At 43.7% G+C, this 26533-nt stretch overlaps 2 protein-coding genes across 5 annotated transcripts in view; one reads left to right on the top strand and one right to left on the bottom strand.

Annotated features, from left to right (window-relative positions):
- The window catches only part of ASTN2 (astrotactin 2), a 600456-nt gene that overhangs the window by 190099 nt on the left and 383824 nt on the right, over positions 1–26533 (bottom strand). The window lies entirely within an intron of this gene.
- On the top strand, positions 12348–24837 carry TRIM32 (tripartite motif containing 32). 3 transcript variants are annotated; one of them, XM_004774064.3, is made up of 2 exons: positions 12348–12442; positions 21723–24837. In XM_004774064.3, the coding sequence occupies exon 2, from the start codon at positions 21745–21747 to the stop codon at positions 23764–23766; it is 2022 nt and encodes a 673-aa protein (XP_004774121.1). In that variant the 5' UTR covers positions 12348–12442; positions 21723–21744; the 3' UTR covers positions 23767–24837. The 3 variants fall into 3 exon arrangements, with proteins under 3 accessions (XP_004774121.1, XP_004774122.1, XP_044929961.1); XM_004774065.3 differs by having other exon boundaries at positions 12356–12442; positions 21720–24837; XM_045074026.1 differs by lacking the exon at positions 12348–12442 and adding an exon at positions 12610–12721.

Raw genomic sequence — 26533 nt, forward strand, 5'->3', positions numbered from 1 at the left:
CCTGATTTAGGATCCTTCTGGGCAAGCCGCTACCTCTCCAAACTTAGTTTCCTCATTTGTAAAACAGGGACACTAATTCCTCATTGAACTGGGTGGCAGTAAAAGATGCAGCCCTACCTGCGTCTGAGAAATTTGATCTCATACGGTTCTTGCCGTCACGCTACAAAGTAGGGATCATTGCCCCCTTTTACAGATGAGGAGACTGAGGCTCAAAGTGACGTAGTATCACCTTACAAGTGACAATATAACCTTACCTATTTCTAGCGAAAGCTGTTAAATCTCTGGGGAAGCAGTTAAATATTCAGAAAGTCATACTCTCTGCCTGGCAGGGAGAGGGACCCCTGGATACTGCCTAGTACCCCATAGTAGTGGCTGATGTCATTTGTTTGCAAATTAGAATTCTTTGGATGATTTTTTTTTTTTTTTAAGTACTAACACACCAGCATGGCTCTGTTGTATTTGTCTTAAAGAAAGTAAAGGGCAGAGTGAAGAATCCCAGTATAGCACAGGGGACCCAGAAGTGGGACTTCCCACAGACTAAGGCATAACCAGGCATACCCCTCCCCTCCCCGACTTTTATCTTCTTGATGTTAAGGAACTAGTTTGCACCGAAGTTTATAATTTATTCCTGTCTCTAGTGAGATAAGGTGGGCTGCTGCGGGAAACGAGAAACTGGAAAAAGAAAAAAAAATAGTAAGAAGAAAGAAAGAAAGAAAGAAAAAAGGCCATGTGTGATCTCCTGCTGCCCTCTAGTGCCTGCTTAAGATGACTGCTCTTGGGGGGGGGGGAATTGTTCTTCCATGCCAAAGAATGATTACCGTGTGCAAAGTAACCTTCTAGGCTTTGAGGACAGTGGGTAGAACAGGTAACGGTTTGGCTTCCATACAAGGAAGCCTAGCGTAATGACTATGAGGGTTATGAACAAGCATTTGCTAAGAAGGTCTATTCAGTGCCAGGTTTGGAGCCAGGCACTGGTTGGGGCGGCGGGGGGGTTGCTGAAAGGGTGGAATTAGGAACAGTGATTTGTTCCACTCCTACTGGCACCCAAGTACAGAGACCTGATTCAGTGTATCTCCTGGGAACAAAAACCCAGAAGAGGAGGAGAAGGAAGAGACTGGAGATAAGACACAGAGAAAAGATAATCAGTGGAGCTGGATCCTATAAGAAGCAGGAAGAAGTGAACTCCCAGGAAATATTGGAAAGGATGTGGTCTGAATGTAAGACAAATCTAAGTGGAATTTTGCCATGAGACCAGGGACTCTGGGTATAGCTATGCACTCTGTGTACCGCACAACAGTGATGGGACAAGGGGGCGAGTGGGGACTGAATCCAGCCTTGCCCCACTAGTCGTGCCTGTGCCCATAGGATCGAATCCAAGTGGAGGAGCAGTACTTCCTAATTTATACAAAAGCTAACTTACGGGTTAGCTGAGGCCCTACGTATAACAAGCTCTCAGAGCCTCTACCCTATTATGTGCAAAGTAAGGCTAGTATCACCAATACTAATGCAAAGTTCTTAGGAATTTGAGATAATGAATACAGTAAGAAATTTCAGTTCTTATTGTATTCATAACAGCCTAATTTTATGTTTTATTTTATTTTTTTTTAGAGAGCGAGAAAGAGACTGAAAGAGAGGGAGGAGGGGGAGGGGCAGAGATGGAGGTAGAGAGAGAGAGAATGAACCCCAAGCAGAGTCCAAGCCCCGTGTGTGGAGCCCCACGTGGGGTTCAGGCTCACAACAATGATATCATCACCTGAACCAAAACTAAGAGTCAGACATTTAACTGGATGAGCTACCCAGGCACCATAACCTAGACATATATTTAAGATGTGGCGGGATAAGTGCTTGAAAAGGAGGAAAGGTAGAAAGGAAATTCACGTTTCCTGAGCTTTTATTCATCTTTGTCAAGCACAAGACATTATGAATCTCACTGGCTCCTCATAACAGTGCTTTGGACAAGGAATATAATTTTATAGCCATATTTTACAAGTGAGAAAACAGGTTCTGAGAGGTGACAGCCTTCGGCCGAAGTCCACTACATATTCAGGATGACTCCAAAGCCTCTTTTCTGTCCAAAGGAACACAGAAGCATCATTAACAGGAGGCCTGCCTTCATCTACTGGGATCCCATCATCCCTCTTTCTTAAAAACTCTGCTCAGAACTTGTCCCCTCCAGGAAGTATTCTGAGATTAGTTCTTCCTTAATTCCTTTCTCCTCCTTCCAGTAGCTTCTTAGGTTACAGGTGAAGGATGAAATGCTCAAAAGGAATCATTCCAGGGCAGAGTTCAGGGAACTGGAGGTCTCTGTGGGACGTCAATAACCTGCTTCAGATGGAGACTCCCAGATTACCCTGCTTGGGCATGACCTTGATGCAGAAGCCAAGCCAACCAGGCATGCCAGGCCATCCTGGGGCCCGTGGGAGGTTGCCAGATGTGAACATCAAGGAGGGTGTGACCTTGGGTGGGGTCAGTTGGAGGATTTGGTGTGAAGAGACAACAGAAAACAAACTTAAACTCTCTGGTCACTTCCTAGGACACTCCAGTCTTGTTGTCCTACTTCTAACTATTTCCACTGAAATTGTAATACTCAAATTAAAAGATCATCTTTAAACATATTGACAGACAGTGCTTTTGAAGAACAGATTCAAAGTGGGTTACTTCTCCCATTGGCATCCCCCCTTGCTGTAGCTGTGCAAATGAGCACACCCATCAAAAATATAAAACAAAATACCAGTAAAGGGCTAAGACCCATTAGGGACTCCCTGTCTTATTGCTGAGGAATAAGGAATATTGCTAATATTAATAATAGCTATGTTTTACGGGGATATATTCCAGGTCAGATGTTCTATTTGTTTTGCAAACTTCGTCTCCTGTAGTCTGTACTAGTCCTAACAACAGTGAGAGGTAGGTTTCCTTATCATCATTCATTCATTCATTCATTCACGCTTACATGCATTTATTTTAAGAAGTCCAATACAGGGCTGGAACTTACAACCCTAAGATCTGAACTCTAGACCTGAGCTAAGATCAAGAGTCCGATGCTTAAGCCAGGCACACCCCTTACTACTTCTTAGGGGTGAAGAAATGGAAGCTCATAGAGATGAAATCAGGGGTTGGAGTGAACTGGACATCAAGCCATTCTGATCTGTCTTACTTGCAAGCACTTTTCCACTATCTTAAGCTGCATCCAATCTGCTAGACTATTAGAGATTCAGGGCTAGACAGTTACAAATTCTGAGAATTTAAAGTGCAATTTCTGTTACTTATGCCCATTACATCATACTGATTAGCAATAAAAACCTTAAAATAAGAATCTATGGACAATCAATAGGTAATTGGTTGAAAAACTATGGTGTATCCACAGAGTGGAGTCCATGTACTTAAAAGGGAGTTAGGACGATCTTTATATGTAATACGGAGTAATCACAAATATATTTCAATTAAATGGAAAAAGCAAAGTACAGAGCAATAGTGATTTCTTTTGTACAAGAAAGGAATATAAATATATGTATATTATATAAATAGGTTTCTATATAATATGTATATGTCATCCATATACAAATTAGATAGATAGATACAATTTTTCACTAAGCAACACTGAAACAATTAACCAAAACTAAAAACAAAAACAAAAACAAAAAAGGATAACCACAGAGGGAGCAAGGAAATAGGGTCAAGGAGACAAAGATACAAGCCAAAGTTTTTTCTTGTTTTTTTTTTTTTTTTAAGTGAATCTTATTATAAGTTTTAGTTTGGACGCACATAAACTATTATACATTTTTTAAATCAAGAAAGACAAAAACAATCATTGAATTATATGCAAACTGAGGGGAAAAAACTAGCTACATGTCAATATGTTGGCATAACTACACAGAGAAAATAATTATTTTAAGTGGCTTTAAAATGCAGTATTTGATTGCAGATGTTTAGGGAGAAATATTCCAAAGGGAAAAAAAATGGTCTGCAAATAAATCTTAAAACTAAATGTAATGGATTTACTGCTAGCCATAATATCGGTATGGTTATTATGAAACTATTTGTATAGATTGTGGACTAGAGCAAACAAGCCATTACTATACCATCATTAGGAACTAAAATCAGAAGGGTAAAAAGCAACTAACTACCCCAGGTATAAAGTCAAAGAAGGTAAGGAAAATTCTGTACACTGAAATGTCAATTGGAAATCATATAAACTCATAATTCATTTTTATCATTTAAAAAATAAATGTTTCATAGTTCTTGCCACTGAAAAGACCTAGAAATAATGGCAATCTAATAGCAATAATATGCTTATGCCCAGACTCTTGTTTTGAAATACCATTTCCCACTAAGAGACACAAAAGATTCTTGGAAAAATTCCTTAGTCCAACTCTGGAATAGGTATGGTACAAGCTGAGCCTGGGACATCTTGCCGTGCCAAAAAGAGAGATCTGCCAAAGACTAATGTGGTCATTTCAAAAGGACATAGAAGCTCATCTAGAGGGGCTCACACTGGCCTAACATTGAATAAACTGAACATCAAAGAGAATAATGACTGCAATTGATTGAAATAGATCAAATAAATAAGTTTCACAATGTACTTCACACCAACACCAAAAGCCAAACCCAAAACCCCAAACCAAAAAGCAAACAAAGCCTATTGATCACCATTGGGGATGGTGAGGAAACTAAGTCATTATCTGAAAATTGAGTTAATCAGGCTTTAATCCTGTGACTTGGATTTCAGGATAACTACCTTTTTCTTGAGGGCAATTCCGCAGGCAGAAAGAATGACAGAATTAGGAAACTGCCATTTTGCAAGCTCTGATAAAACAAGCGATCTAGACAGCTATCATCAATGAATCCTAGAGCCTTTAGGAGAGGCTCTCTCCATTAGGAGAAAGGTTGATGGAAAAATGTCTAATCAGTGGATCAGACTTAACTACCTGACCTGCTGATCAACCCTAGTATCACTTAAAATAGTAAACCAGACAACTAAGTACCTTAATATGATGCCAGAGGACACACACAGAGTGGCCTGTATGCTGATGTTCATTGGATCCATGGATAAAATTCAAGGGTCTGTGAACTTGTATAGGGAAAACAATATATCTTTATTTTAAGTATCCTGAAATGTAATTTAAAATTTCCTTAAATTATGAATGCAGACAATGAACTATAGCACTGTACCACTTCCTAGGACTTTGTCACCTACATTTTTATCACATTACTGTTGCTATAAATTATAATTTTTTCTAAATATTTAGAAATATAAATATTTCTAAATACTTACATTCCATACTACTTAGCAATTACAAGTTGCTAGATTTTCCACTGGATCTTATCATTAATAATTAATAATAACATATATAACACAACAGATATGTTCTTAAAAACATTTTGATAACTCTAACTTGATATAGTTTTTCTTCTGTAGACTCCCTGAACTTAATTTTGTGAATTTAAAAAAAATTATGCTAATATAAGTGGGTCTATAGTCATCATCATTCTACAAAATGGGTCCATGGGACAAAAAAAGTGATGAATCCTAGGAGAAGAGTACAAATTAACACAAAGAGGGAGCCATTGGCTAAATATGCAAAGTAGACAATTGTAAAGAACAAATGAGTCAATGTCTTCAACTAATAATGGCATGGGCAAAATTTTAGATGTGGCTATTACAGACTAAGGAGACCTAGTACAACACATAGACATTTTGATCCTTTTTTAAAGACACCTACATATATATATATATATATGTATATGCAATTTATATGCATATATATACATATATATGCATATAATTGCGTATATATGCAATTTAAGGACATTAGAGTGAATTGCTAGATGTGATAATGATGCTGAGAGATTATGCTAAAAAATAATTGTCTGTTGGAGATAAATACTGCGGTATTTAAAGGAGGAGTGATATGATACCTGGGATTTATTTTAAAAGACTTCAGCAACAAAAAACAAATTGGGAGCGAGGGATAGTGAAACAAAATCAGCAAACGATTGACAATAATTATTGCAGGGTGATGGTCACACAGGGATCCACTATACCATTTTCTCTCCTTGCATGTGCACTTTTCTCAATAAAATACAGAAAAGAGAGGGCTGTCAGAGGATCACACAAAATCAGTAAGGCAGTTATTGCTGGGGATGAAGAGGAATTCTTCACCTCTATAGTATGTACTGCTCTGATGCTTTTTTCTAAATGCATTTTCACTTGTATTATGTTTACATTTTTTAAAGTAGCAATCAAATGTTCCCACTTTTGTAAAAATAAATTAGAATAATAGTTATCAGTGACATGAGAAGAATATAAAAGGTAGAGATGGGGGAGGGGTTTGGGAAAAGGAGACTGTCTCTTTGTCTGCTGCTACCCAGTCTTAAAGATACCAATGGATGCCGTGGGCAATGGCAGCCACCATAATTAGAAAGGTGAATGAAATCCTTGAGACGAGCTTAGCAGGTAATCTGGAATGGGGATGAGATATGAGACTTAGCAGAAATAAGGCCCATGGGAAATTTCCCAGCAACCCCCACTAAGCATTGTGTTGAGTTGAGGCTAATGACACTACACAGGAAATGTTCTTCGAATGCTACTAACATTTATCCAGCACCTACTTGGTCCGTGTTTGATTACTGCCGCCCTTGGACTACATGCACTAGTTCAAACTATTAGAAAGTGGGTCTGGCCAACACACAGAAATGCATATGATATTGAAATAACGTTTCAAAATTCTGAACCAGCTGTTTCCATATCAGTTCAACAAAATTAAAAAAAAAAATCCTCCCTGCACAAGAACATTTATGCAGCCTTTTTTGTGATGGTTAAATGTTCAATAATGGGCGTGTCAACCTGCGAAAGTCTTATGTAAGCCAATCTGACAACTATGACGGCCAGAAAAAAGTGATTTCAAACATATTCCTATATTAAATAAATATAAAAATTGATATTTATTAGAAAAATATTTGGGGGTGCCTGGGTGGCTCAGTCGGTTAAGCATCTGCCTTTAGCTCAGGTCATGATCCCAGGGTCCTGGGATGAAGCTCTGAGTCCTGCTCCCTGTTCAGTAGGGGGCCCGTTTCTCCTTCTCCCTCTGTGTGCCACACCCCTGCTTGCTCTCCCTCGCTGTCAAATAAATAAATAAAATCTTTCAAAAAAAAAAAAAAAGGAAGATACCCAACTTGGTCATAAGTATGCATGAACAGATTAAAGGAGAACCTTATAAATGTTTATATTTATATGAAGATAACCAATGTAATGGTTATATCAAGATAACAGATAAAGTTGACTCTTGACGTACTCTTTTATGCTGTAAATTTAAATTGAATTCAAACATCTATTGAACATATACCATGTCCTGGGTAAAAGTCAGATTGAGAAATAGACAGGTATTGAGTATGGCATTCGTAGATCAGAGTCAGAATTTCAGCAGAAAGTAGACTAATAACAGACAGACAGACGGTAGATAGGGAGATGCAAGAATAAAAGATTGAAGGAGGAAGGAAAGGAAAGTGTGGAAGATGGAAGGCAGGTGGGAGGGATGGGGCCTCTAAGAATGGCCTGGAATGATTTTATCTCCTAATATGCATGGCCTATTATAATCTCTTCCACGTGAGTAACTTGCTTTTACCCAACAGAATAGGACAATAAGGGATATCACTCTGTGACTAGGTTTCAAAAGACTGTGACTTCTGTCTTCCTCAGACTCTCTCTTGCTTTGCTGAAACAGGCTCTCATGGAGTGCTCCATGTGTCAAGGAATCATTCAAAGTCTCCAGCCAAAAGGCAGAAAGAGAGCCCTTCAGTCTAACAATCCTTGACGAACTGAATCCTACAATCAACACAGGCAGAGAAAGAGGAGGAAGCAGGTTCCCCGCTGAGCAGAGAGCCCCACGCGCAGCTCGATCCCAGGACCCTGGGATCATAACCTGAGCTGAAGGCAGAGGCTTTAACCCACAGAGCCACCCGGGCGCCTCCACCTCTCATAAGTCTTATGACAGATTGTGAAGTAGGGGATCCAGCCAGGCTGTGCTCAGATTCTGACTCACAGGGTCTGCTAAATAAGAAACGTGTGTTGTTTTGTTTCATGAACGTAGGGGAAAGGGACAGAACCATAAAATAAGATGAAAACAGAGAGGGAGGCAAACCATAAGAAACTCCTGACTCTAGGAAACAAGTAGAGGGTTGCTGGAGGGGAGTGGGTTGGGGAGATGGTGTAAGTGGGTGATGGGCATTAAGGAAGGCACTTGAAGTAATGAGCACTGGGTGTTATAGGCAACTGATGAATCACTAAATTCTACCCCTGAAACGAATAATACACTATATGTTAACTAAATTGAGTTTAAATTTAAAAAAAGAAAGAAAGAAATGTGCATTGTTTTAAACCACACCACCTTGGGATAATTTATTATTCAGTTTAGACGTAAGTAAGAGTGATAGATACAATTTTATTATACTGTTTCATGGAAATTTTAATAATTTTAAACCTCTAGGCTCAAACAGACTTGGTTAGGAAGTACTATTTTTAATTCTTTCCTTATTCTCCCTTAGACTCTATAAGCACAAATTCCTCTTCCTCTTTAGAATTGTTTTCCAATAATAGAAGAGGGGGGAAATATTTTTTTTCAAGAATAGTATAAATCACAGTAATGATAATAATTATGACAGTATCTAACCTTCCTAGAACATTCATTCTCTACCAGGCGGTGCTCTAAAAACTTGAGCTCTATTAAGTCATCCAACATTCACAACATTCCTGTTAGTCCCATTTTGCAGAGGTAGAAAGCAAAGTACAGCAAGGCTAAGTAAATTCTCCAAGGTTCCACAGCTTGTTGCTTGCAACAAGTTACCATGCTTTACTTCAAATCATCTTTTCATCTCTTCCTCAAAATAACCATCCTGGTAAAGGGGTTGGGGTTCCCACAAGGTCTGACTCCAAAGCCCTTTTTCTTTCTACCACACAGTGGTGGACTTAACAAAGCAAACTATCTTTATAATAATAATAAGTGCACTGAAATGATCATCTTTAAGAAAATAAAAGAGAGGTTAAACTAGAAATATTAGCAAATAGAGAAAATAGTGTGATTCTCATAGGATGATGCTCAACTATGTCCCCCAAAGACACAGGCTGATATCCTGTACACCAGAATGTGGCTTTATTTGGAAATAGGGTTATTACAGGTATAATTAGTTAAGATGAGGTCACACTGCAGTTTCAATTAGGTAAGATGGTAGTCACACTTAATCTGACTTTGCCCTTACATAGACACATCCATTGAGGAGAATGGCATGTGAAGATGGAGATACAGAGAGGGAAACTGACCACAAAAGATGGAGGCAGAGATATTGCAGTTATGCTACTGCAAGCCAAGGGATGCCTGTGGCCACCAGAAGCTGGAAGAGGAAAGGAAAGAGCCTGCCTTTGAGACTTCATAGAAATCCTGCTTCCACTTACACCTTGATCTCAGATTTCTAGCCTCCAGAACTGTGAAAGAATAAATTTCTCCCTGTGTTAAGCACCTAGTTTCTAATACTTTGTTATGACAGCCCTAGGAAACTGATATAGGTAGTTTAAAAGTTAAATGAAAAAAAAAAAAAGGTTAGTTAAAATGCTGAATAAAGAGTATTTCAAGTACTCCACAAAGAGTATTGTAAAAATGTCTCTGTGTATGAGGAATGCTAATATTGTGCCAGAGTATGCAAAGCCACAGAATTAAAATGAGTGCCTTTTCCCAGGGTATTTATTTTACTCTGAGATTTTTGTGGCAAGAGTGGTAATTAATTTAACTGGTAAGTAATTTAAACATTAAAAAAGGACAGTCAAACAAACAGATTTTTTAAAGAAGAAAAAGAAAGGGTTTTTCATTGTCATGATTGTTCTTTAAAGACTGCTTATTCGATATCCCCAGACTGTCAGAGGAGTACCCCTAGGCTTCTCTCTGAGTGGGGAAACATGGGTATAAAAATATGATGAGTTCTGAATTGAGATTTTGGGAGCCGGGAACTGTGTTTTTCAGCAAACAGAGTGGTAACTACCCATCTAATCTGAGAGGAGGGTCTGGGTGAGGTCTTAAGTTTGGGGAAAAGCTATTTGACAGCAATTCTCCCATCTCCCCAGCCTGCAGCACAGGGACTGGTAGAAGTACCCCCAGGTCCCTATCCAGAAAGGTTTCTTGCCATTCTGGTGAACAGGCCACTCGGACTTTCTTTCCATCATGGCAGAAACTCAGGAGAGAAGGCAACTCCTGCTGTTCCCTAGCAAGGCTGCCCAGAAGAGCTTGTTTGAGTGTCTTGGCTTCACAGTATCACACTTTGTGGTCATAATGACTGACAGCCAGGATTTACCCCATATTCCTTGACTTCTTAAGCACTGTCATATCTCCTCCTCTTTTGATCCTTATAAACATACTTCAACCAATAAAGTGAAAAGATGTCTGGGGTCATAAAATGGGAGTAGTCTTTGGATGGTTGTTCAGAGCATGTCCATGGGTCTAACTGGCCTAGGTACCTCAGCCCTACCAGTTCCTAGGAGGCCAAGGTAGACAAGTTAGTTAATCTTGCTGGGTTTCAGATGCCTCTTTGTAAGAGAAAGCTACTGGTATCTACTTAAATCATTACTGAGGGGATTATCTATGAAGTGCCTGGTATATTGCTGGTGTTCAAAAAACCGGCCCCTCTTACCCAGCTGACCCCTCTGAGTCATCTTGTAGCTAGAATAAGCATAAATCAGACAAAAAATGCAATCTGCTTAAAGTCACATTTCTGAGTCTGACTTTCTTACTCAGCAACTGTTCCGTCCTGGGCACAGCATTCCTCCTCCCTTGGCCCTAAAGGGTTTTGTTTGCACCCAGTGGCCAGCTGCCAGTTTTGAGCAAAATTCTGCCCCAGGGCCCTTCAGTCCTCAGCTGGGCTCTCTCTTCAGCCCACTCCTGATTCAACTTATTCCTGGTCAGTCAGGTCAAACTCTGGCTGGCCATGGACTACAAATGTATCCTTGAGGTCTAAATAGCTCCAGAGTTCTATCAGGCATCCGGAGCCCCCAGGTCTGTTCAAAGTATGCCGTAAGTATACCGACCCGAGCTCCCATTGACCTCACTATCGGAAAGGCTGGGGGCTAGGGCTTCAGAAATTGGCAATTTCGAGAGCTAGTTAAAATTTTTTTAATAAATTAGCGTTAATTAAATGCAAACCACTGTGTACTCATAATCTTAGCTAATCATCATAGCAAACAAACGTTATCTCTGTTTAGAAATAAAGAAATGGGCGGTGTAGAAGCTAAACAAGATAATCAGGGTGGATTCTCATCCAGTCTTGGGTCCCCAGGGGCTGGGCTTTAACCTCAAAGAACACGTGGCTTTGCTATTGCAGCGGGTGGGGGGGGGGGGTCAGTTGCTTATCTAAATAGGGTGGTTGTGAGAATTAAGGAGTTATGCATGGGAGGTGCTTAGCCCCAGCCAGACACTAAGTGCTCAAAGAGGGTAGTTCTGTTCTTGTTTCTGTTCATTGTGTTATGCTTGTGCAGGGTCACAAACCTAAATGGGATTTGCAGTTAGGGCCCATACTACCCCACCCCCGCCCTGCTCCTACGCTGTGCCACTCAGTCAGCTACAGGAGCAGGTACTCTGCCAGGCCTGGAACTACTTAAGGGGCCACAGGTGCTCAGCAGCCATAGGCCTGACCTCCTGCTCTTGGTTGCACTTGGGCGCCCCCGAGGGCTGAGGGCTTGGGTTTGGGTTCCAGCGGAGCTTCAGCTTCGCTACTGCAGAGACAGCAGGGGAGCAGGTGCACAGCGCGTTCCCCTATTTAGCTCTCCTGCGGCCTCCAGCGGTGCAGGGAAAAGACTCCTCGCTGGGGGGCTGCGTCCACCTCGGGCGTCTAGGCTGCGGGGCGTCCCAGGGAGCAACTTGGAGCCAGAGGAACTGCCTTTCTAGGCGAGTCCAGGCTCTGCGACTACCCGCTGGGTGGCATGTGGCGAGCGGCGGGCGGGGGTTCTTTCCCTGGCTACTCCTCACATGCGCAAGCTGCGTTTCCGGGAGACCCTTCTGCTGGATCCAAGGCTCCCCTGGCTGCTGCTGGACGTGAAGGGTTAACGAAGCGGGTATCTGCAGTCAGACACAGGAGATCAGATTTGGCCCCGGACTCGCTGAGGGAACTTGGGCAGCCTGCTTTTGCCTCGGTTTCCCAGTCTGCATAATGGGGACAGAAAGCTGCAGGCCGCGTTCCAAAGGCCGGGAGGTTCCCAGTTGAGAGCCCGCCCCTACCCAGCTGATGGGCCGCGAACCCTCCGGTCCGCGCGACTACAAGCCCCAGCATGCCTCTGGGGCGGGGCGCAGTGACGGACAGACGGCTCTACGAATTAGAGCCCGCCAAGGGGCGCGCGGCGGCGCGTGCGCAGAGGGCGGCGGGCGGGTGGGCTGGCGGCGGTGGAGTCGTCGAAGCCGCGGGCGGTCAGGTAAGGGGCGGGAAGGAGGGTCCGGGACCAAGGACCGCGGCCGGAGTCTCGGGCGGTGACTGAGTGGCGGGGGGGGGCTGCGCTGGCGCGGCCCACGCCCGGCTGGCAGGGTTTGGGGACCGGATCTGAGGGGTAGGACCGGGGTGGGGGTGGGGCTGCGAGAAGCAGGCTCGGGAGGGATTCGATGGGGCAGAGGAGCTCAAAAGAGATGCAGCTGTGCGGGGAGGGGAGAAAGGGGCTCCCACACAATCCGCGGTGCAGCGTCTCGGGAGGCCTGAGGTAATGTGGGGGCCCTGAGGAGAGAGGGTGCAGCATCCGGACGGTGGGAGGGCGTCCGAAGGCCCTGGAGACATCTGGGGGTGCAGAATTTCGGAAACAGGAAGGAATTGGGGCGGCCCTGATGAGACTTGGGGTGCCGCATCTCGGGAGGCTGAGGGAACTAGGCGTTTGAGGGGCAAAACCTGAGATGAGAGATCAGGGCCTGAGGATCTTCTTATTGCTAAGGAGGAAGCATCTTCCAGATGGGATCTGGAGAAAATTGAGGGGGTGAGTTCATGGGGGAGTCAGTGGGAGGCAGTGTCCTCTTAGTAAGAGGGGGCCTGGCTCAGGTTTGAAAAGGCAACCCGTGACATGAGGAGGATAAAAGGAAAAGGACCCAGGTTTGAGGACGGCATCTTGCCTGATGGAATGCAGGAGTTAGGGGCTCAGATTGGAGGGCAGAAGTCTGAGCTGTGTGACTGGGGTGTCGTGCTGGGATGCAGGGCTGAAGGCTGCAGAGGTTTGGAAACAGACATAAAAGGAGCTGTGCCAGGGATTTGGGGGGCATGGGCAAAGAACTGGCGAGGGCTGCAACGGAGAGCCCAAAAGGCTGAATTCTCGATTGTAAAAACGGTTGGGAACACAATTTAGGGGGGTTGCGGGGTAGGATGGAGACGTACTAACTGGGTTATAGAATAAGGGGACTCTGAAAAGATATGTGGATTGGTGTTGGGTTGCTAAAAGGATATTCCTGAAGTCTGCATGGGCAGCAAAGGAAGTGCTAGAGCTCTAAGGACCTGGAGATAAGGCATGCGCTGGATTTCAGTGTATGAAGTTTAGGAGAGTTCAGGGTTTCAGCAGCAAAGTCAGAAGTCTTCAGAGATGAGAACTCCTGAAAGAGCCGGACTTTCCCTGTTAGGGGCAGAATCTGCCTCCCTCACTAACCAAAGATCACTTATCACAAAGCAGCCATGGAACGGCCACTCGCTCTAAACCCTGGGCCTGCTGAAAGTTGTAGGCTTGGGAGGAGAAAAAAGAGTGGTTAAAAAGTCATAAAACGGGAAAACTATTCAAGGTCATCTGCCCAAGTATCCTTTTGGCTATCCCTCCAAGCTGTGACAGCACATAGTCTGTGAGACCTTCAGGGGATGAGTAGAACAAGATCTCAGGCCTGGTTTCCGTTACCAGTTATATAAGTAGATTGAATTAATCCTATATAAGGTCACTTATAGACCAACAGCTCAAGAGGCAGTGGCTCTGTGAGGGAAGTGTTTGGGCTGGGAGAGAGAGACAAGAAAGGGGGAACATTGAGTATTTAGTCCTGTGCCAAGTTCTAAAGAGATGACTCCTAATTAGGGAAGTGGTGTCCCCCAGGAGACATTTGGCAATGTCGGGAGACATTTTCGACTACAGTCGGGGTATGGGGATTACTGGCCTCTAGGAGATAGACACCAAGGATGCTGTTGAGCATTCTACAGTGCACTGGACAGCCCCTCAGAACAAAGAATTAGCTGGCCCAAACTGTCAGTAGTGCCAAAGCTGAGGAACTCTACTCCAGGATTCCAATCTTGCGTCTATCTCTACTTGGCTTTGTGATCTTGAGTGAGTTAACTTAACTTCCCTGTTGTTGGCCCTTCATCTATAAAGTATTAATAACAAGACTACGTCATAGAGTATTATGAAGATTCAGTGAAGCAAATCACGGGTGCTTAGTGTCTGGTGCACAGCACTCACATTTTAGTAATTTTAATTTTATCACAGCACTACTAAGCAAGTTCTGCTCTATTCAGTTTTAAACATAAGGAAACTCCGTCTTAGGAAGTGACTTGTTTAGCTAGGAATGGCAGAGCCAGGCTCATATTTAGATCTCTGTAACCCTGTATATTCCCTCTTTCTTTTTTTTCCCCCCCTTGCTGGGGTCCGCTTAGTCAAAATCTCAGTGCATTCCCCTCAGTGATAGGACTGCCCAGTGAGTATCACTGACTATCAATTTGAACTCTAAACGAGACAAAACTGTCTTATTACATAGGGAGTAACCCTGGACTTTGTTCGTGATTTGCTCTTAGACCAGGACCAGTAGGTAGATAGGGGGAGGAGCTTGAGGTTAGGATGAGGTGCTAGAGACTAAAGGGTAGGTGTAGAGGCCATTGGTTGAAAAAACACTTCATAGGGGGACTGAAGCTGAAGGTTCTCATCCTCTGGAAGATAACTCCTGCTTCTAAATGATCTCTTGGGCTTCTTTTCCCTGGGATAGAACAGCATTTGCTCTGTCTGCTCCAGGACTAGCCGTAGCACTGCTGAAGCCAGTTCAAAAACAAATTAGGGCATCAGAAGGCAGGAGATTTAGCTGGGACATCCAAACACCACCATGGAAAATATGTAATGGCAGTTGAATCACCCTGGGACTCAAGAGGCTTGAAGTCTAAAATCCCTCCTCTGCTGCTAATTTACCAGGTGACCTAGGACAGACACTTCTTATCAGCCTCAATCTATTAAAAATAAGAATAACCATTTATTGTTTATTATGTGCATTAACTCTATTAATCCTGCGAGTGATCCTGCCAACAATGTAGATATTCCATATTATGCAAATGAAAAACTAACAGATTAAATGCTTTACTCAAGGCTACACAGCAAGGGGCAAAGTGGGGATGTGAGCTCAGTTATGTCTGACTCCTACGCAGTATTATACTAGTTTTATTAGAAAGGCTTTTCCAACACTTAAAGCCCATACACCTATGTCTGGAGAGTTTGGTAGTCAAGTTTACAAAGCCCTTCAAGTAGGTCACTGTCCGAGCACACTGATGTGTGCTGCCTCTGTGACACTCCCTTTATTTTTCTTCCTTCTGCTATAACAAATAATTTGATTAGAAAATCATTCCTAGGTACCTTTACTAACCTCTCAGCCAAACTGCCAAGAGCTAACGGGAGCCTCACCAGCTATGGAAGAGTAACAGATTTTTTGAGTCAGTGTGGTTTTATCAGCTATGGAAGAGTAACAGATTTTTTGAGTCAGTGTGGTTTTATGACTGCGAGTTGACACGCCTGGATTTGAACCTCAGTTTCCACTACCTACCAGCTTTGAGACCTTAGGTTGCTTTTCTCTGAACCTTGGTTTCCTTATTTATAAAGAGGAATAACATACTTCACAAGGTTATTATGAGAATACAAGGTACCTGACATTCACTAAATGGTTGTTTTATAAGAGGCGGTAATTATAAGAGGAAGACATTGCTAGAACGAAACTGAAGGTTGTTTTGCCAAATTTCAGTGAGCTTAAGCAGCCCTCACCAGTCTGTCCCAAATTCCCATCCCCTCTTGTACCTTTCCCAGGATCTGCTTCCTGATCCTTTCATCAAAAGCTCATGATTAAGTGAGCATGTGTTGTATGCTGATGAAAGAACTGGAAGACAGGTGGGCAGGTGGAGATGAGTTGGAGGGAGAAAGGACTGAGAAAGGACTCTTTTTCCCCTTGTCCTAGATTCTCTAAGTCACGTTGGTAGCATTGATATTACCTAAGTGTTTATGGAAGATGCAAGGGAACCTTTCTAGCTCCTACAGTTTTAGAAGAAGAGACTGGCAAGTGTCTTTGCAGCAAACTAGTACTGATTTAACCTGTCCTTGACATATTGTTACTCAGGTTTCCTTTTCCACAAACTCTTCCTTCTGAGTGGTTTTGTTTGTCTAGACCAGTACACAGCTCTGTTGGTGATGCCTGTGTTTCCCTATAAGCTCCCACGTGAGTTTTTCTTAGCTGTTTGCATGTAACCTTAAATGCCCTGAGTAAAATTAAACTCCCAACTCTCTTCCACACGACAGAACTAGGTGAGTGTCAAGTGGGGGCCTCTCAGACTTTGTGAAAGTCACTCTTGCCAGCCACTCCACTGGGGAGATGGCTATGCACTTGGTTAGCATTCCATTCACGTGCAAGAGGAGTAAATAGAGTTTAGAAAGGGAATGGTATAAGCCTTGTAAAATCCCAGTCAAAGCAGAAATGTGACATGGTGGCATGGACCTTCATGTCTTAGGAAAGGAAATGTGGTACTGTTTTACATGTTTTCTAGTTTTTAGGTAAAGAGCTCTGTTTGTGTTTGGTTTGGTTTGAAAATTATATGCATAGTGTTTTATGGAGCTGGGCTGGTAGTATGTGGTCAGTAAAGGTTTGTGTGATTAATTGCTTAAAGCTCTTCAGTTCTGCTGATGGCCATCTCTAATCTTTAGATTCTGAGATCAGGTGAAACTCTCTAGTGAAGGCTCAGAATTTTTATATTTGAAATTTACATATCTGATATCTTGGGTACAGTATGCCTGTTGAAAAGTGCTGGTTTTTCTCTTTGGCTGGGTAGTGGCTGCCGCTACATATTGTATATCGCACAGTTAACTGTATGCCTCCGTTGGTGCTGTTCTAAGTGCGTTATACACATAATCCCACTTAAACCTTTACAGTAACCTTGTAAGGGAGATACTATTTTAAAGCCCTTCTGAGAACCAGAGAGGTTGGTTAACTTGTCCCAGTCTCCACAGTAAGCAGTAGAGCCAGGACTGAAATCCAAAAAGCTTGATTGCTGAACCCGCTTTCTTAATCTGTATAATACTGGTCACGGCTAGTGACCTGTCTTTTAGTCCTAGTTCTAGTCGTATGATTAATGAGTTCTTGATAGCTCTCTTCTGATCTCCATTTACTCATCTACCCTACCCTCTGAGATCACTACTAATTCTAGCATTCCATATTTAGTCCCTGCTAGAAGGAGCTTATTTTCTGGGCAAGAGACGTTGTGAATTCCTCTGCACATCAATTTCTAGCATGGATGCCTAGTGTTCTCAATCAAATTCTTTCAAAGCTGGCCAGTCCTTTTATTAATCTTGATGTGCTTTTATCTGCCATGAAAAGAAAGATTCTTCATCCCTTTGAAAATGTAGTTTGTAAACTGGATGCTTTGTTAATACTAGTACTAGTTGTTACTGTTAATACTGTTGCTGATTTTATTAAAATTATGATTAACCATTTTAAAGTTCACACCTGCTGTTTTCCATACTAGGCACTTGAAATGCATTATCCCTAGTTTCTTGCTTTTAGTAAAGTAAGAAGATAGGTTTAGTGAGGTTAAATAACTTTCCTCTTGTCCCACAACTTGTAAATGGCTGTGCTGATTTAATCCCAGTTCTGCCTAACTTCAGGGTTCACGGGGTTTTGGTTTTTATTTTTTTCTGCTCTCTTGGTTATTTAACTCATGGACCGGGGAAAGCATGGTAGGGGCCAGCAGTGGCTAGATCAGGTTAGGTAGTGACTATAGAATATTCCTGAGTCTTAGGGCAGCTGAAGTAAACACAACTTGAGGGGTAGATTCTTATCTGGAGCAGAAGAGCTGGGCTAGTATTGGTAGGGGAAGTGCGGTATTAATCGTGAGATCAGAGCAGTGAGGTGAGGGTTCAAGAATTGATGGTACAGAGCACTCAACAGGAAGCATCTTTAAGGTGTCATGAAGGCAGAGAAGATTATTATAACATGTTGAGGGTTCGTTCTGATTGGTTTTAGAGTTTATAGCTGACAGAAAATGCGTGGCTAATGGCAGGACTTGGAATGGTAAGACAATTCTTGTCACCCTCTGGTCCTTTGAGGGAAACTGAGTTCGAATTGACTTGCGAACTGAATCATTGTTAGTATTAACAGTGATGGCTAGATGTATGTTTCTTGATGAGAGGGACTGTATCTGCCTGTCGTATGGTTCTTTATCAGGCTGGGATCCTGCTGAAGGCCGTGTTGATGGGTCATAGACATGGGAGACATAGTTCAGGCCTTTCCCAAGTTTGAGGCCATTTACCTGATGCTTTAGTGATGAGAACTCATGTTTTCCTGGCAGAGCACACTGGCTTTAGAGTAGGAATCTTTGACATTCTCTTCTGCCTTAGGGAGCCTAGCGAAGCTGCAGATAGCTGAGATAATTTGGAATATGGATGTGGGCATAGTAAATTCATTTTTTAAAGTAGATAGCTTAGACGAGGAGGCAAGAAGCTTTTTAATTGAAGGAGGTGGTATGATATTCCAGAAAGCTGGGGAAAGAATTTGCTAGTATTTTTACAAGTTGGCAGACTTGTCTAATTAGCTGATCTGCAGTGCCAGCTTTGGGAAGAACAGATGTCCCTTGCATTGTAAGGTAGCACGCTCTGGATCTAAACACCAAATGTTGCCCTCAGTCTGTTGTGCCAGATGATGGAAGAAGGAGCTGAAGCTATTGGTTTAAAACCTAAAGTTTGCTTGGATTTTGAGTTAAGGTTTTCATCAGTATTTCTATAGTACTGTACCCAGACCTATGGCATCTAAGAATTCAGTAGTAAGTTTCACCTATAGGTTCATGATATTTGATGGTATGTTATTTTGTTGAGACATGAATTTGAGTCATAATGGGTTACAAGGTTGGTGTGTGAAAGTGGGTCGCCCAGCTAATAAATCAGAGTAGCCAACGACTCCACTGGGGCTAAATCTCATTAACAGTAGTATTGTTGGTTTTTGTGGAGAAACTTACATTCTACAAGGCAGCATCTCCCAAAGAATGGTCTAGGGAACACTTGTCAGCAAGTGTTACATGAGAGTGGGGAAAAAGCCCTAAAACTCGAAGTAATTCTGGGTTAAACAAAGTTAAAGATATCTGTACTGCAGGGTTTCAGCATGTTTGAGCTTTGTGACCTTGAATCACTTGTTTTGAGCCTTCGTTTCCTTACGAAATAATAAAAATAGTACCTGCTTTGTGGGGTCATTAGGAGGATTCAATGAGATTAAGTATAGAAAGCATCTAGTGCAGTATCCAGCACATGGAAGGTACTAGATGGTTACTGTTCCCTTCTGGTGGAAGAGAAGTCAGATTTCAGAGAGGTGGGATTGACTTGGGATAAATTATGTGTGTCTGCTATTGAATATTTGTCAGGACCCCGTGCAGAGTAAGTATGGGGAGACTCCGTAATATGTATCTCTGCATTGACTTCCTGTCTTCTATATGCATGGAGAAAGACGCTGATGACGTTCGCAAAGCTTTTCTCACCTTGCTGCGTTATCCTCAAACCAGGCTAACTTGCCCTCCTCTTCTCCTTGATGGCTGACAGTCTGCAAGGACACAGCTGTAGAATTTGCATTTGAGAAGGGCTGCACTTGGCCCCTGTGCCTCACCTTGCTAGATCTGTTCATTCTAATTTGGGGTATAAATTGACACGGACATAAATCTGCAGAGCACTGAGATCTCTGTTCTATTTTATGAGCATATGTGGATCAAGGTAGGTGGGAGTATTTATGGCTTGTACTTGGTGAAGTAGGGGGTGTTCCAGGCCAAATATAAACTGTCTTGATAAGGCAGTACTGTTTTTTAAATCACCAGGCTGGAGTCTCTGGCTTTCTTAGCTGTCCCACTTCCCCCTCTTTAATCGACTCATCTTGGTGATTGTACTTCTTAATCTTGCTCAAGTGCATCTTTCCATTGCCACCACCTGCTCCCTAGTTCAGGCTCCCCGTTTCCTCCCCCAGGCAATTTTACAGCAGTTTTCCAAACTAGTTTCTCAGCCTTTTCACCTACTGCATTCAAGCTTTGATCGTTATCACTTCCATGCTTGAAAACATGTGTTGCTTCACTGCGCCCATCAAAATGAAATCTGAAGGTCTCATTTCGGCTCTGAAGACTTCTTATCATCATTCTCCTAATCAAACCAGATAACTCTGGTCTCACTATATTCTCCCACAATTTTAACCGAAGAATGACAGAAAAGAGAACTAAAATTTACCCGAGACTTTTTTTGGTGCTGAGCCAAAACTTGGAAGTTTATACACTCCCTGTATTATCTCATTTAATCCTTGCATTCACCCTGTGAAGGCAGCATTATTTCATTTTCTATGGAAACAAACCTATAGAGGCTACATGTTCCCTGTTCTCTTTCTAATGCACTGAAGTTCTTGCTCTCCCTCGCTCTCTAACCTTTAGTAAGGCTGTCCTTGTTGGGTACGCCCCTTTCCCCCATCTCCAGGACCCTATCCATACCCTTCTGTTTCCCTTCAAATCACAGTGAATGCCTCTTAGCCTCCATCAAATTGAGTATGGATCTTATTTATGATACTGTTTTCTGCCTTGGTTATTATTTACTTACATGTCTTATGTCCTTTACTAAAGTTAGAGCATCTGAAGGGCAGGATCTGTGTCCTAGGAACTTAGTACAGTAAAATACATGGTACCTCGTCTTATTGGGTGAATCAGTGAGTAGATGGGACGATAGATGAATGAAAAATACATGTATTCCCTCACCTATTGTTTTACGGATCACCTAAAGCTAATCATCATAATTTTCTGCTTCCCTGTGTGCTTCCTAGGACCCCAAACATGGCACCATAAACTCTCTATAACATAATGAAAGTGGCTCTGTGTTTTAGTTCACATAGTTTTCTTTGCTTAAAATGCCTTTATCCCTCAAGGCCATGTTTCTTTCCGGACATATCTCAGAAGTGTCCGTGCATCCGGGGAGCCTCTGCAGTTCCTACAGGAACTGTTTATTCTATCCACTGTGCTCCCAGAGAACTTATGTATAATCCTTTCCTGTGTGTAATTTTCCTATGCTTTTTCCCTAATGTAAATTGAATCGTAGACGTCACTGATCACTAACATTTATCAAGCACACTGCTTGCCATGGGCTGTATGAGGTGCAGCATATTCATCATACTGTTAAACCCCTCTGAAAACTAAATAGACACCGTTATCACTTCGATTGTATGGACAGGTGATGGGCAGCTGACCTTTGGGAAGTTTAGGTTACTTCCTTAAGGTCACACAGCTAAATACCGGAGACTCCAGACCCTGATTCCTTACTCAATATGCAATGCTTTGTCTGCTTTACTTCCTTGTGTATCACCATCATCTAATGGAGTGGACTAAATACTTGTTAAATAAGTCAGCAGCTGAATGAATGATGGTAGCTATTCTCTTGATGTTTCTTGAGTGAATTAGCTCGTGCAGGCAGTGGAATAAACGCTTCTTATTCTCGTTAGCAGGATTTGACCCTCTGGAGCATGAATGCCAAGTTGGTTGGTTCTGGGCTGTATTAGCAGGCCCCTCAAGGGAAGCACGATGGCCACTGCAGCAGCAGCAGCTTCTCACCTGAACCTGGACGCCCTCCGGGAAGTGCTGGAATGCCCCATCTGCATGGAGTCCTTCACAGAGGAGCAGCTGCGGCCCAAGCTCCTGCACTGTGGCCACACCATCTGCCGCCAGTGCCTGGAGAAGCTCCTAGCCAGTAGCATCAATGGTGTACGCTGTCCGTTCTGCAGCAAGATTACCCGCATAACCAGCCTCACCCAGTTGACAGACAACCTGACAGTGCTGAAGATCATCGACACAGCTGGGCTCAGCGAGGCTGTGGGGCTGCTCATGTGCCGGTCCTGTGGCCGGCGGCTGCCCCGGCAGTTCTGCCGGAGCTGCGGCGTGGTGTTGTGTGAGCCCTGCCGGGAGGCGGACCACCAGCCCCCTGGCCACTGCACGCTTCCTGTCAAAGAAGCAGCTGAGGAGCGGCGTCAGGACTTTGGAGAGAAGCTGGCCCGCTTGCGGGAGCTCATGGGGGAGCTGCAACGCCGGAAGGTGGCCTTGGAAGGGGTCTCCAAGGACCTTCAAGCACGGTATAAAGCGGTTCTCCAGGAGTACGGCCATGAGGAACGCAGGGTCCAGGAGGAGCTGGCTCGCTCCCGGAAGTTCTTCACGGGCTCTTTGGCTGAGGTTGAGAAGGCCAACAGTCAGGTCGTCGAGGAGCAGAGCTACCTGCTTAACATTGCAGAGGTGCAGGCTGTGTCTCGCTGTGACTACTTCCTGGCCAAGATCAAGCAGGCAGATGTAGCGCTCCTGGAAGAGACCGCTGACGAGGAGGAGCCAGAGCTCACGGCCAGCCTGCCCCGGGAGCTAACCCTGCAGGATGTGGAGCTTCTCAAGGTTGGCCATGTCGGCCCCCTCCAAATCGGGCAGGCTGTTAAAAAGCCCCGGACAGTCAACATGGAAGATTCTTGGGCCATGGAGGCGGCAGCTTCTGCCGCCTCCACCTCCGTTACATTTAGAGAGATGGACATGAGCCCCGAGGAAGTGGTCGCCAGCCCTAGGGCCTCGCCTGCTAAGCAGCGGGGTTCCGAGACCGCTGCCAATATCCAGCAGTGCCTCTTTCTCAAGAAAATGGGGGCAAAAGGCAGCACGCCAGGCATGTTCAACCTTCCAGTCAGTCTCTACGTGACGAGTCAAGGCGAAGTGCTGGTTGCTGACCGAGGCAACTACCGTATCCAAGTCTTCACTCGGAAAGGCTTCTTGAAGGAGATCCGCCGCAGCCCTAGCGGCATTGACAGCTTTGTGCTGAGCTTCCTTGGGGCCGATCTGCCCAATCTCACTCCCCTCTCAGTGGCCATGAACTGCCATGGGCTCATCGGTGTGACTGACAGCTACGACAACTCCCTCAAGGTATACACCTTGGACGGTCACTGCGTGGCCTGTCACAGGAGCCAGCTAAGCAAACCCTGGGGCATCACAGCCCTTCCGTCTGGCCAATTTGTGGTCACTGATGTGGAAGGTGGAAAGCTCTGGTGCTTCACTGTTGACCGAGGAGCAGGGGTGGTCAAATACAGCTGCCTCTGCAGTGCCGTGCGACCCAAGTTTGTCACCTGTGATGCTGAGGGCACCGTCTACTTCACCCAGGGCTTGGGCCTCAATCTGGAGAATCGGCAGAATGAGCACCACCTGGAGGGTGGCTTCTCCATTGGCTCTGTGGGCCCCGATGGGCAGCTGGGTCGCCAGATTAGCCACTTCTTCTCAGAGAATGAGGATTTCCGCTGCATCGCTGGCATGTGTGTGGATGCTCGTGGGGATCTCATCGTGGCCGATAGCAGTCGAAAGGAAATTCTCCACTTTCCTAAGGGTGGGGGCTACAGTGTCCTTATTCGAGAGGGGCTCACGTGTCCAGTGGGCATCGCCCTCACTCCTAAAGGGCAGCTGTTGGTCTTGGACTGTTGGGATCACTGCATCAAGATTTACAGCTACCATCTGAGAAGATACTCGACCCCTTAGGGGATGAGAGAGAACTGTTTCTTCTGCTTCCCAGCCACTTTCCTCTCCCTTCTTCCTTGGTTGTCGGTGGTATTGTAGAGTGCACTTGGCCTGTGTTTTTATGCCAGCTGGCTAGTCCTAGAATTTTAGAAGCTGTATTTTAGTGGGGTTTTTTTTTTTTTTTTTTTTTTTGGTTTTGTTTTGTTTTGTTTCATTTTTTGCATTATTTCCCTCCTAAATTTAGAGCTTTAACAGATGTATTGCCCCAAATAGGACATCTGATATGGGGTTAGCTGAAGTTTGATTAGAACTTAGGCACTTCTGAGGCTTCAGTAGAAAGCCTTTTGCCCCCTATATTTGAAATTTGCCCTTGTACTGAGTCCTTGTTGATTTCCCTCTTTTGGCTTTGATAACCCTGGTCCCATATTTCCCTCTTATTGTAATGTGCTTCATATGTGACGTTTTCTCTTCACTTCTGCTGCATTTAGTATGCATGTTCCAGTGGGATCTGCTCCATCTTTCATTTCAGACCTCATGTCCCTGTGGCATGATGTCTCAGGTCTCTTCACCTTTACCAGAGTGAAAGCTCATTCAGTGCCACCAAGGGAGATAGACATTCCTTTCGGGAAGCAGTACCTCTTGGTTCTGGGGGTTTTGTGCCATCTTGGACTGGTCTCTAATTGCAGATGTGACAGAGAATGGATCGAACCCTAGCTGGTTGGTGTTGGAGACTTCAGCCTGGAAATCGCTTGCCTTTTATAGGATCGTATAGATTGGAATTATTTCAAAGCACAGAAAGATGGGAGTAAACAAACACAAATGCTAACGTAGTCAGTAAACACTTCTGAGTAGTCTCTAGAGCGTGTCATTTTTCATAGTACCTCTCTCCACGGACCTGTGCTAAGAGTGGACTACAGAAGCGTACAGCACACTCTGGGGTCAACAAACGGGGAGGTGGACACATCTCATTTTCGTCAGACAAAACTGTTTGGTCTTTATTCTGTATTTTCCTCAAGTGACTGCACAATATTTGGTTTTGAGATTTATTTCCATTCCTCTATCAGAATTAAATAATTGATAACTGTTTCTTCATTGCTGTTGTTGATGTCTTAATTAAATACGGGATTTGGGAGATGAGAGGGATAAATTGTACCATTGCTGTTTTGCTGCCATATGTAACACTGAATTCTTTGAGATCATTAAGGACCTACCCCAGTCAAAATTCAGCCTAAGGCACCATTATGTAAAGAAATCCAAATCTTACTTCCACACACATGTACAGCCCTAGCCCCCAAGGTCTATGTAGAATCACCAGCCCTGTGTTAGGAACTGAGCCTCTACCATTTGCTTTATCCTTGTAATCAGAGCTCAATGAAGGAAGAAGTCTTGTCCTTTTAAAAAGACCAGAAGTGGGCGAGGGAATTTGTGACAAGGATCCTCCAGCTTTAGTTTTACTAAGCAACATAGTTTGTTCCTTAGGTGCCGGGCTGATGGCAAGCCAAAGAACTATCACCTTGCTTTTTAAAAGAAAAAAAATCTGCTCAGCTGGGCTACTCAGAATTGTATTGTTTGTTTTTCGGTGGTGGCATTGTTTTTTTTGGCTTCTGTTGTAATAGCTGCCAAAGAATAGGAAGGGAAATAATTGGTGTGAGGTCCAACTAGCTTATCTTGCACTTTTTACCTGGAGAAAGCCCCATGTTCTGAAGATGAAATTGGTTTCATCATCTGCTTTCCGAGGACTGTATAATTGAGAGGAAATTGATCCAATTAAAAGTGCATCACAAAGAACAACACTAGTTATTAGAGCCACTTTATCTGTGATAGCACCTGGCATTCGGGATCTGTCCTTGCTGTCAGTGGGGGGCTTGCTAAGGTAATAACATTGGTTGAGGCTTCTAGCACAGAGTTTGCAGCACAGAAATGTTTATTGTGGACGTCATGGGGCCGGAATCCTTCTAGCCGATGCTTTTGGAAGACAGCGCCTTCGATCACTACGGGTATTCGTAGGGCTACCCACTGTTGAGCCACACTCGTGCCTCGGTCCTCGACTACAGCAGCCTCCGCTGACCCAAAAGGGTCATAAGTGTTGTCTGAATGTTTTTATTTCTTCCATGTGAATATTTTAGGCTGTGCTTAGTGCAATCACTTTTCAATTATCTACCATGTTGACTGCATTACATACATCGTACAGCCCCAGGAAACTAGTTTCCTCGATTATAGCAGTTTTTGTTGATTGTTTTTTATTTATAACAAATGGTGCCCTGATTCGAATAAAGTCTTAAGTGCAAGTCTATTATGTAAAGCAGATCAGAGACCAGCTTCTCTGGTTGAAGCAGGTTCATGGGCCTGCAGAGTGGGCTCCCTCACCTAGCCTGTGCACCCTTGCAAAACTCCTGTGAATCTACAGAACACTTTCTGAGAACCATTAAACTCTAGTGTTGCTTGTCTTCTGTGTGGTCCTGGGCCAGGCATTTCACCTTTCTCCTTCTGGGAAATGATGAAAATGATCTTCCAAAGGAAGGGTTTAAGATGTGAGATAAGAGATGGGAAAGGACGGGGCATACTCAGTAAGTAGTAGCTAGGACTCCCTTCTTTTCCTTGAGTTGTTCAAACAAGTGGTGTGAGGTTATCCAAGCCCTCCAAATGACACTTTCCCTCTTTCATGTTCCTTCCCTACTTGCCAATTGGAACTTTTCTCCAGGATTTCCTCCTCCTGGGCCACCTGTTCCTCTTTATTACCACTCTTCCCTATTTCACATTTCTATTACTGTATAAATTGCTGTGAGCA

Source organism: Mustela putorius, unplaced genomic scaffold (genome assembly GCF_011764305.1).
Source record: "Mustela putorius furo isolate JIRA1106 unplaced genomic scaffold, ASM1176430v1.1 tig00537301_pilon_pilon_pilon, whole genome shotgun sequence".
Taxonomy (NCBI): domain Eukaryota; kingdom Metazoa; phylum Chordata; class Mammalia; order Carnivora; family Mustelidae; genus Mustela; species Mustela putorius.